The 11,531-nt window shown below is 42.2% G+C and overlaps 2 protein-coding genes across 2 annotated transcripts in view; both read right to left on the bottom strand.

Annotated features, from left to right (window-relative positions):
• Positions 1-4: 4 nt before the first annotated feature.
• Positions 5-3,275, bottom strand: LOC122537096. Its single transcript, XM_043670044.1, has 5 exons — positions 2,920-3,275; positions 2,528-2,761; positions 1,504-2,445; positions 748-1,374; positions 5-668 (listed from the first exon to the last, which is right to left on the bottom strand). The coding sequence occupies exons 1-5, from the start codon at positions 3,273-3,275 to the stop codon at positions 5-7; spliced, it is 2,823 nt and encodes a 940-aa protein (XP_043525979.1).
• A 460-nt stretch (positions 3,276-3,735) lies between these two features.
• LOC122537074 (actin cytoskeleton-regulatory complex protein PAN1-like) overlaps positions 3,736-11,531 on the bottom strand; it is a 33,864-nt gene continuing 26,068 nt past the window's right edge. Inside the window, exons 7-14 of the mRNA XM_043669996.1 lie at positions 10,789-10,855; positions 10,395-10,703; positions 10,046-10,154; positions 9,623-9,954; positions 8,839-8,955; positions 7,588-7,674; positions 4,643-5,248; positions 3,736-4,356 (exon numbers count right to left, since the gene is read on the bottom strand). Of these exons, the coding sequence (XP_043525931.1) occupies positions 4,189-4,356; positions 4,643-5,248; positions 7,588-7,674; positions 8,839-8,955; positions 9,623-9,954; positions 10,046-10,154; positions 10,395-10,703; positions 10,789-10,855 (1,795 nt within the window). The 3' untranslated portion in view covers positions 3,736-4,188. The remainder of the gene's footprint in view (positions 4,357-4,642; positions 5,249-7,587; positions 7,675-8,838; positions 8,956-9,622; positions 9,955-10,045; positions 10,155-10,394; positions 10,704-10,788; positions 10,856-11,531) is intronic.

Genomic DNA, 11,531 nt, shown 5'->3' with positions numbered 1-11,531 from the left:
TTGTTCAAGTTATCATCGCCGGTTCTAATTTCAGACTAATAAAAAAGTTTTCCCGATCCTCCCTATATCGAGTCTTCAATAAAAATTCTTTCGTGAACGAATGTACCGGGAACTCGTATCCTTGAGCTCGTTTCTGACAATCTGCTAGCCAGGTCGCGACTTCGAGAACACGTTTCATCCTTGGATCCATATCCCTTAATCTTTCTTCTTCTTTGTTACGAATTTTATTCTTTAAAATAGCGTTGTACCAACGATAGAAGTATTTCCACGCTAAATCCTGTTTCCTCGTCGTCCATGTTAAATCCGTCTTTTCCTCGTAAATTGTTTTTTGATCCTTTTTGTATCTTATCTTGGTTAAAAAGGAATTAAGGAAACTTTTGCCAGAGCTTTGCTTTTGTTCCGAGTCCGGATCACTTTTCAACGATATATCCTTATTTACGTTAATGAATTTTGCAGTTAAATTGTTTGAAGGATTTGTCCTATCATTTTTGTGGATAACATTATTATCTTGATGATATTCCAGATTATTTAGATGCAAAACTCTCAACAGAAGGTCAGCCACGTGTGGCATACAAGGTGGATATTTTTCAACTTTAGCCCAAGCTCGTCGGTACGTCAAAGTACATGGATTCTTGTAAATCTTGCAAAATCTCTCCATAATTTCATATCTGTATCATCAAAACATTTTATTGAACATACAGATGCGTATAATGGGGAATTAGTAAAATAGCTAGACGATATTAGTACCTATTAGCATGATGAATACGCAAATAATCCCAAGTAGTTCGTAACCTGAAAATCGGAGGCGACTGCAATCCTGCCAAGATCGATCTACACGAATGGAAATTCCTCATGGCGAAACACTTTCTGGCAGCGTTTACTAGCCTCGCGACAATTCTACCTCTCATAGCTAACTTTTTCACGCCCAAAATTTCACTGCCGATCAGACATGAAATTCGATGACTGAATGCTATCCACGCTGCTAAATTAGGAGCATTTCTAGAGCTTCTTTGAAAGACCAAGATCTCAATTTCCTCTGCAGGAATTCGGACGAAAAGGTCGCGATCGATGAGCGTCAGCTGCTTCGCTAGAGTGTCACTATTTATATCCCAAATCGTTATTCTGAAATCCATTCTTAATAAACTTCTTAACTGAATAGTAGTGCTATTTTCTTGGTATTCAAATTTCTTCTTTCTCTTGCAAGATCCATTCCCCGAAAAAATCCGTTCTAGGAAGCTAGGCTTCTCTTCAGGGATGATGACTGAATCCTCTTCGCATTGGCACTTTTTTTTCCTAGAGAACAATTTCCTTTTCGATGGTCGTTCCTTCTCTTGGCGGAAATTTCTCAGTTGGTTCAAGTGTCGTCTCAGCTCCCTGTTGCAATAGAATTAATACGATCAACGCAAGCCTAAAATTGATTGTAATTAATTGATTGTGCATTTTAATTTAAAATATTCTGATTCAGAGTCAATTTTCTAACATGATCCTAGTTTTAGTTATTACCTGTAAGCTGCAAAGGCAGGTCTAGGACGATACCAGTATTCCGGTGTCCAAAACAACACAACTCGTCTCTTCGCAGTAGTAGTACCGATCGATCCAAACCTGCCATACTGAAGTTCAGCATACGAAATGCTAGCTGCCAATTGACGACGTGATACAGGAAGCTTCAATTCTGAGTCAGCAGGTTGTCGTCGAATGGTGACCAGACTGAAGGATCTTCGACCCTGAAGAGTGGTTCTTTCTCCAGTTTGCACTGACCAGGGACCAAACGCGTAAAGAAAATGAGGCGCACTGCAGAGGCCGTATCTTCTGAAATGTTTAAAATGTTTCGAGGATTTGCTTTGACCTCTTTCTTCGCCCTCCCAGACTTTCACGGCATCTTCCATGAGCACGTAAATATTGAACACAGGTTTGACACCAAATCTCACTGAGAAGCTATTTGGTTCCCTGTGGATTGGACCAAGAACCAACCCCGAGTGACACTTCTCTGGAACTCCGAAACCAAATCGAGATATCCTCCCCGTCAATTTTTTACATTTTGCTTCGTCCAACGTTTCTCCGTCGTACCGACGCTTTTCGCTGATTTTGTCTCGAAAAATTCTTTCTCTTAAAGGACAAGTTTGACAGGTCGCGTAGAATTTCGTCGTATTGTAATGTTTGCGACTGTGGTCTCTGACGAAGATCACATCGCAAAGACCATCGCTCTTGTGTTTCTCTTTGAAACAGCGACACGTAGGCCAACTGCGACAGCCTTTATCGACCTGACTCGGAGAGAAATCTTTTAATTCGGCCTTAATGTCTTCCAAACTGGCGCCAGCGAATCTTACGGGAACAGGAGTGTATTGGCCACCTACCAGCTCGGTGTAAGACGGTCCGAGGTATAAGTCCTTTTGACGCCATGTGGCGGGTGTATAATCACCAGCGCCTCCATAGTGAGTCCATACTCTGTATTTAATTAGAAACTACGTTACTATTCGTTGGATTCGTTGTGAATGGACGGATGAATATCAAGTAACGTAAGAATCACCTGCACGTTGCTCTTTCTCCATTCTTTCTGATATCTTTACGAATCTCGATCTCCGAAGAAAGAACGTATAAAGTCGAACTGCTCGCTGAACTTGCAGCAGTTGTTTCCGATAACGAGCTTCCGTTCATCCTGTTCGCGAGCAAACTTTCCACCTGCTCGCACCATTTTTTCCAGAGAACGTTTCTCCTGTGTATTCCACCGAGTTCGTAATAGCTTACTCTTCCATCGATGAATCTAATGATTTTACTACTGGTTAAAACGTTATTTAATAAATGTCTTACTCATTGCTGGAAATATAGAAAGATTAGCGAAACGGTAACGAAAAAGTAGTTAACTTTTCATCTTTGATATCTTTATATTTTGTATTTTGTTATTTCTTGATCAATTTCTACCTTGCCTTTAAGGTTTTGCGACGTCTTCTGTTGAACACGCTCAAACTAACGCATCGCAGAGGGTACAGAGAAATAAGCTCGAAACTTTCAATGCTAGGATCGACTGTCGGTGGACAGAAGAATTGCGAGTTTCCTCTGAAAACGTCAGCTGCCACAATTAACTTGGATGGCGTGAGACCAAGAGAAACTTGTCGAATTCCACGACCATTTCTGGCTGTTTCGGCAAACGGAGATTCCACGAGAATTGCGTCAGCGAAATCAGAGTACTCGGATGCCAATAACTTTTGAATTCTGTTCTCCTCTAACTCCAAGTTTCTCGTCTGATGACGAAATTTGTCTTCGCATACTGGGTGCATAGGGTCGAATTTTTGTTATAAAAAGATACAAAACGAAGAACTGTCTAATCGTGTCATCTACGTCATTTCAGCAGCACCGATGAATTTTTTTGGATGTATAACCGATTTGTGCAACGAGTTCGTTCGCGAGAGGTTAATTACTTTTGAATACAACGAATCTGTTGTCAGGCTGTTAGGGTGCGTTTATAATTTTTCCCAATTTCAATAGAGCGCTGAAGCTTGAAGTTGTATAAAAGTGAAATTACTGACGTTGAAAGACAGTAGAATCTTGATTATCTGAACTATTTATGATACATGCCGTTCGAATAACTTCGTTTTCATTTGAGAGAAAATCGTATATTTTGAATCGCGTTATAAAAGTGAGCAACGTACAATTTTTTAACATTCGAGTAATTTACAAGGGATCGAATTTTCATAATAGGATTATCACACTAGGGAAAAAAGTGAAGAAACAGTCTGGTTCCATTAGGTATCATCGTTTTTATTTTTCAGTTCAACGCCTCCATCGAATCTTACGACCCGTACATTAGTCGGCGACGGAGGAGACTAAGTTTCTTTTTAAAGACTCGGGCCTACGTGGTAAAAGGTTTCGCAGCGCCTGTCATTTCGGTTAATTATAGGTATTTTAGCCTTTTTTTTTTTTTACTCCTTACTTGTTATAATACGATAATAAATAACATATAAAAAAAGACATACAGGTAAAAGACGTGTAAAAAAGAAGCTCACCAATAGGGGGAGCGCTCTTTCATCTAGAATGAAAAATCGATGTAAATTCAAAGAGCGTGCAAAAATGTACAAAGTGGAAGAGGTACATGGTGGACTCCTAAAACGGTTCGTTTTGACTTATACTTTTTTTTTTTGTTTGTTTTTGTTTTGTTTTGTTTTTTCTCTTTTATAAACGGAAGCTAGCTTTTTATCGATTATTATGTTCCGGGTTCACTTTGATGGTGACTTTGTTGTTGAGAGCGGACGCGAGCTTTTCGACGTTACTCTGTGGCAACTTTCCCGGTTCTGGGTTCGTTGTCTCGTTATTGGACACAGCTGGGTTCTCGGGAATCGTTTTAATATTTGACTGTGCTTCCTGAAACAAAGTAGAAAATTATTCTTAAGTTAAAAATACTTTGTTCTATTCACCGTCACCTTGAGATATTTTTCTTCGCCTTACATGTAATTACGCTGATTAGCGACAAACGTGTAATTAAAGTAATTTATACCTTTATCGGTTGTTTTATGCCTTGGGACATAATTGTCTCTCCAAGTATCGTGCTTATCTTCCAACAACTTGATAACTTTTTGCTCCAACTTTCGTCTATTTTTTTTCTTTTTCTTTTTTTTTCAAACGAATAAAACGAAACAATTCAACTCACCCCGTCAGTCTTTCTTCTTAAGTTCGATCTTTGTAACGTGGCAGCCAATTCGTTCTGCAATCTCGACACTACTGGCCCATTCGCCAATTCGTCCGTGCCGTTTCTGTCCGATCGAGACTGCTGCGACAGGAAGTCGAGCTTAGACGGTTGTTTAGCTTCTCCTTCGTAAGCACCTATCCTAATGGCGACCTTTCCGGTGGCTGGCTTCAAGTTCTGCGCGTTTGCAACCGCCGGAGACACGGCCGCTTTCGTCGTTTCCGACACAGGACTCGGCGACGACTCCTTTCCATTCACCTGCGGCTTATTTCCGGCGCCGTGTCGAGGACTTCCGTTCGACGTGGCCGTTGAGTTATTCTGTATGGGAAAGTAAGTTGGCGGTGGCTTTGGAATCACTGGGTTTGGAGTCTCTTTTAACTTGAAAGATTCTATGCTTTGCATCTCCACGGAATCTTCGATATTTTTAGCCTTCGAAAGAAGCGGAAGCGGCGGCGGAGCTGGTGGCGCCGGTGGTGCTGGAGGCGCTGGAGGCGCTGGAGGTGCCGGTGGTGCCGGCGGTACGTTGTTCGTCGGCGTCGTCGACGTGTTCAATACCCTTTTTTCTTGCTCCTAGTGACAATTCAGTAAGATTAAGATAAGTATGGTAAACTTGGTACATCTACATGTATAGCAGAAAAGATATAATAGACAGATACATATTTAATTTCGCAGATAACATTTTTTTTAAATTTATTTAATCTCTCGAAGGTTGTTTTAAAATTTAGTCAAGATTACGAACATACGCATTCGATTTCCACTTTAAACATTCTAAACGATTCTCTCTGTTCGAAAATGGAAATTCAATGCTAATCGGTCAGATAAACTCGATAACTAACGTCGTACGGCGTAATGGTAACCAGCACGCGACTTCTCCGTTCACCGTTGTTCAGCAAACCGTTCATATCTTCAATTTCAAAAGCTTAGCATTTTTCCTCTGAATAACTTTCCTCCGCTAGCAGCAGCAGCAGCAGCAGCAGCAGCAGTAGCAGCAGCGCATAACGGTTCAATTTCAATCGTCTTTTTGTAAATCACTTCCGAGTCGTTAACGAACAGCCTTTCGGAGAATACTAGCGCACGATCGCGAACGTAACTCGAGATCGCGAAACGAAAACTACGCTTCGTCGTCGTCGGCACTTTCCGCGAGTTACGCGCGTCCACGCGAATTAGCGGCTGCGGTGAACACCGAGTGCGACACCACTTTTTTCGCTAATCACAACCGAGCCGCATTTCGCGGTGCACTACGACGACAGCCACCTTGAAACCAATCGCACGATTCAAGCCGACTGAAAACAGTCACGAGCGTAACTCGCGCTCTTATGTAAGCTCTATTATTTTGCACGTCTGCCGCAATTCGTAAGAAATCAACCACCACCGCGCAATGTTGGTCAACCGAAGGAAAAATCCTTGCGACAGCTGACTCACGTTCACTCGCGTGTGTATTCGAATATTCGATCGCGGGTACCAACGATCAACGACTGTTTCGCGAATCGTTGAACCGTCCGTTTAACAACACCAACCGCCCGCCGATAAATCAATTGCGTAATGACTCATCGAACCTGAGGTGATCCGCGCGTTTATCGGAAGTGGCGATACGTCGAAGTAGCATATAATCGAGCCTTTTTTTCTACGTGAAATCGCGTACGTGGAATACAATCGGTGATCGCTCGATTAGTAGATCGTTAATTAGCGGGATCGTTCAAGCGAACAGAGTCGATTTAGAAAGCAACGGCGCTGCTTCCTTCGCGCGGTTGCCGGTATCGTATCGAAATCAGTCGTCAGGCTTAATTAGTTAACCGCGATTCAGTTAAATTAAGGGATTTGATTTAGCGTTCCACGGCCGCGAAACAACGAAAGTTTGCACCGGACCGAACGTTTGCATCGCGCGGCAGATTCATCCGGACTGAGACAGAACGGCGAGACTTACGTGACTATAAGAAAGGAAGATCGGTCTCTCTATCTCGCGTCGTCAGTTCGTACGCGATACGCGCGTGTATAACAGTTAACAAAACGCGGCTTGTACATAAATTCAGGTGCAGCTGAGCGTATTGCGTTGCACATTACACACGTACGTACGTTCAATTCCTTTCGAGACTCGCACAGACAACGACTCTTCGTCCCGAACTCTTCGTAATCGTCGAGGCTCTGTTATCTGTTTGCTTTGGCAGATCTTTGTGAAGATTGTGTAATTACAAAACGAGTGCAAGAGTATCTCGTCAGTCGAGAATTGGAAGGACGTGGCTCCGAAACTTTGTTCATTTCGCGTTTTTTTTTTTCTTCAACCCATCCCCTTTCTCCCGTTCTTTTTATATCAATGTTTAATCTCCGAGCTCGGTTGCCAAGCGTATATATTATATTGCATATCGCTCGAGATATACACGCGTTTCCATCGCGAGTTTAATTCCGAGTATGGCTATAATAGGATTTTTAATTAACCGCTCACGTGTATTCTCAGTTCCGCTCTTTCCATCGAACTATACTATTACGAGAGGTATCGTTCCCCCCTTTGCGATTAATTCGCGGTCGCACTCGAGGAATTTTATCCTAGGTTTGAAATCTTTTCGATGTAAGCTGGTGTAACGTCTTCGCCGTTGAAAAGAAAAAAAGAAAAGGAAACGGTGAAAGTATTAAACGTCGTACTTGAAAGGAATTTCTCTGTTTACATCGTTCTTTTTTTCTATTTAAACCGTTCCTTCTGTAATCTTTTAAAAATTCAATTAATATTTTCAACCGTACCGAACTATTACCGCAAATTACCGCAAGAACGAGAAAAATGTCACGTTCACGCGAATGTCACGAATATATTGCAATAGACACGCCAAAGGAAATCACGTACTTCGGTACGTATGTGCGTGTGAGTGTATCATGGGTCGTTCATTTACCACAAAGGATAAGGATTATCATTCTCTTACCTGCTCCGGCGCTTGATCTGAGAAATGAACTTTTTGCTGAGCGGTGTTGAACATCTTTCGGTGAGCACGTTTAAACTCCTCCATCAACTGCAAACAATTAAATGCCGTGTCTTATCGCATCTTTGTTACAAATATTATTCCTCCGGCCGATGATTAATTAGAAGCTAATCGAACGAAAGTGTCGTCCGATGAAATTAAGGCTCACTGAATCCGCGGATTCGGTCAGAAACTAAACTTATCGAAGCGTGTTCGAGCGAGCTGCGCGCCTGTGAATCGCGTTTGAACGCTCTTGTACGAAAGTTCGATCGTTTGCACCATCGCGCAATTTTTAATTAGACCGGCTCTCTACTCATTATTACCGTACAGTTTTTTCAGCATCTGCGCGCGTTTTAATTACGCTTTTCGTTTTTTTTTCCTTTTTTTTTTTAATGAATTTATTAACGCGCGTTTCTCTTCCATCGACCGAGGAAAAAACGCTTTGCCGAATCTGTCGTTTTTATCGACGAATCGAACGTCCCATCGATCACATATTTGCCTATACTTAACCTTCTAACTACTAACGTCCGATATATCGACACCTATATAATATCTGAGAAAGCCGAGTGTCCGATATATCGTCGGTTTCTCTCTTCTTGTTTTGAGTAGCTTGAGTCTTGATTTAATTTGATTAACTTTGAAATTATAGGAACTACAATAATTTATATGAAAACACGTAAAATTAAACTTTGCCTAGCGATTTAAATCCGTCCACTAGCGAACAAGGGATTTAAAAACTCGTCCTTAGAAGGTTAATTGATCGTCCGTCGTACGAAGGGATCAGTTAGGCGTAATTTCAATTTCAACATTTTCCGTTTGTCGCAAGTGAATGAACTTCTCGCGTAGTTAAATATAACTGACAAGCGTTAGGATGCCACGAAAGGGATTGAGTGGGTGTTGGTGATACGAGAATCAGGTTCTCGCACGAGGCAAGGAAATACGCGATATAATGAGTGCTTGACGTATGAATACAGCAACGTTATGAATGCACTGTTTTGGAGTTAGAGGTAGAGTTTAGTTAAAGTTTAAATGTCGCCGACTTTAAAAGATAGCATAGAACATAACGCATCGGAATTTTATTGTCTCGTACCGTATACTTGAACTAAATTCAATTCTTGTGTCGTATCGTGCTTCGACATGTAAACTTAATAAAGATTAATGTTACGTTGATCTTATCACTGTTTCTATAGAATCGCAAGAGGATGCATTAAATACCTTATCGTGCGTAACTTTCTGTTCCTGAGCCCTCAGAGCCTCTGGATTTTGTGGCTTTCGAGGTTCCGCGGTTTTTTCCTTTCCTGTTTCCAGTTTAGCGGCGTTGTTCATGTTTCTCTGAAAGAGACAATACGATAAATACATGCATTATGTATCACGTGTATATATACCATCAGTAATTGATTGCCTATCTCGCGATGCAGTTTATGATCAACTTAGATAATTAGTCATACCGTGAGAATGTATCGATTATTGGATCAGACGGGATCACTGATAAGCTAGGTCTGCGAATTTCGTATATTCGATAAAGAATCTACATCTATAGTATAGTAACTTACGGCAAATGAATTGGAATTACGTTCCAGAGAGATCTTACCTATCGGCAGCAGAGTTATCTTCGCAGATGACGTACGAGATATGGCAAACAAAGTGCAAAAGATAGCTACCAAGAACAACTTCTCCTAATTGTTAAAACACGTAAGTTAAATTTTTCACATTCGAAAAAAAAGAAAAACTTAATCGCAATGTGATCAGACTTTTTTTTAATTATTATTTTTATCAATTGTCGCGGTACGAGTCATTGGTTATTTATAGAATATATCAAAATTTCAAAACAACAATAAATACCGCCGCGTCAGATAGATGCCATTCTTGTCACGAATACGACCGATCGTATATAAAAATCCGAATTCCGGTAACTCTTGTATTGCAACGTGCACAAAACAAGCTGCGTTTTATTATTTGGCTTCGCGAAGGGGAAAAGTCGCCACGGAAACTCTCCTACCTGCTGTGCCCGCCTCTGCAATTCTTGAGTGATGGCGGAGCTCAGGTCAGTGCAGGCTATCGGCGATGTCCTTGTGGTGCAATTGCGGGACGTTACGTGTGCAGTGGCAGTCGTATCGCTAGTTTTATTGGTCCCGGTGGAGGCGGCAGTGATCGAGCCGAACGAAACCGTCGACGGTGGCTCGCAGGAGGACGTCGACAAGGAGGAGGAAGTCGAAGCGGAATCCTTGCTGCAGGAAGACTCGAGGCTCGACTCCGTTTCCGTCGAGCCTGTGCTGCCCATCGACATCGTGCTACCCATTTGCATGCCCTTCGCGTTCATTGGCTTCGTGTCTGTGAGGATGGGAAAAGCACGTTTCGCGGTTAGTTTACGATACGCGTGTTAAACGTCGACTGTGTCTAAACTTGGCATCACTCGACGCACCTCCGGACCATTTGTAAGGAAGAGGTGGCGGCGGTGCTGGTGGACATACGGTTTGGTGAATCTCCACGGTCGTTATCGTCTTCCTGTCTCCATCCTGCGTGCCATTTTCCTGTGACGAATATTGCAACGAAAGTTCTTTGAGTCTGTCGTTGGAATATCCACAGTTACTGTACAATTTATGATCGTTTCTCTTTTTAATTAAGCCGGGTCGACGGCTCTATTCGGGGTATTCTACATCGATCATTACGATCAGATAATCGTGATGATTACGAGGAAACTCGAAGATGGAAAGTACTGATCGCTATTACAAGAATAATAATGGCTTTTTGCCAAAAGAGTAGTAACTCACTTTGGATCCATGATAGGGGGGCATATCATCGGCCGGGCCGTCGTAAATGACGTCTTGTTGCCGCATGTTGTCCCTCCGATAAGCCAAACGCCGATTTGCTTCGTCTCTCGGATTGGCGTCGAAGTCGTGAACCTCATAGTCGATTCTTGGCGCCACAGGGTCGTAAAGTGGCTCGTTGTCGATGTCGTCTTCGTAATTGCCACGCGAATTCGGACGACCTGGCGCGCCTACAAACCTGTGGTTTTGGTTCTGGCTCTGATTGATACGAATCACCGTGGTGTTATTCGGTTTCCGTGTCCATTCCTGGGACTGCCAGTCAATCAGTTATTAACTCTTCTTGGCTGTTCTTTTTTATTTTCCACACTTTTATATTTTAATCTTCAAAGATTCCTACCTGATCCATGTGAGCCCATTCCGTGGAGCTGCAGCTGCTAGTGGACAGGGCAAGCGGGCAGCAGATTCTGAAATATTCACGAACACGTGTTATCGATAACTTTTGCGAATCGAACGGTACTTTCTAATTCCAATTAAACAACGTCGTGAGGAAGTACGAGATAAAACGAGCACCAGCGAGGGTTAAGAACAGGATGAACGTTTATGTGGCGGTGAGGAATTCGTCGTGCTGCCCGGTACAGTGATCGTTATCGCCGCACGTCGTATTAATAGACCGACTTTCTCCTTGGTGTAAATTCGTCGATGCCACGTGATAACGGCCCGGCAAAAAGAAAGAGATACCTATCCAGTGGCATAAAGCGCAAACGATATACCTTGCCCGGCAAAGAACCGTTCAGCTGGTCGTTGTTGATCGTAATTACACGTACAATGGTCTCTGGCGGACTGCGGCATAGTAATTGTGTTACAAACATGGTCGTTTAAACGTTACATCAGATTTACACACGTAACTAATTACAGGTAGTTCTTTGATGTCGCGAAATATCTACTTTCTTGGCTGGTGTTGGGAAAGTGAAACAAATTTGATCTTGGATGGACATACACACACGCATACATACGTACATATATTCCATCTACTTGCTTTGCTTTCGTAATCTTCACGATCAAGTGTCAAACGTCAGAGATATAAAACGATGTAAGTAAACATAGTAGATGTTTGCGTTGGAGAAATGGAATTTAAGGAGA

This window comes from Frieseomelitta varia, unplaced genomic scaffold (assembly GCF_011392965.1).
Source record: "Frieseomelitta varia isolate USP_RPSP 00005682 unplaced genomic scaffold, Fvar_1.2 scaffold_886, whole genome shotgun sequence".
Taxonomy (NCBI): Eukaryota; Metazoa; Arthropoda; class Insecta; order Hymenoptera; family Apidae; genus Frieseomelitta; species Frieseomelitta varia.
The sequence above is the reverse complement of the archived record's forward strand: the minus strand, read 5'-3'. Positions and strand labels throughout refer to the sequence as shown.

Coding starts and splice junctions, on each gene's coding strand:
- LOC122537096 (XM_043670044.1), bottom strand. CDS start 3,275: ATGCACCCAGTATGCGAAGACAAATTTCGTCATCAGACGAGAAACTTG. Junction 1,375..1,503: donor CCTGCCTTTGCAGCTTACAG/GTAATAACTAAA, acceptor CTATTGCAACAG/GGAGCTGAGACGACACTTGA. Junction 669..747: donor CGTATTCATCATGCTAATAG/GTACTAATATCG, acceptor TTGATGATACAG/ATATGAAATTATGGAGAGAT.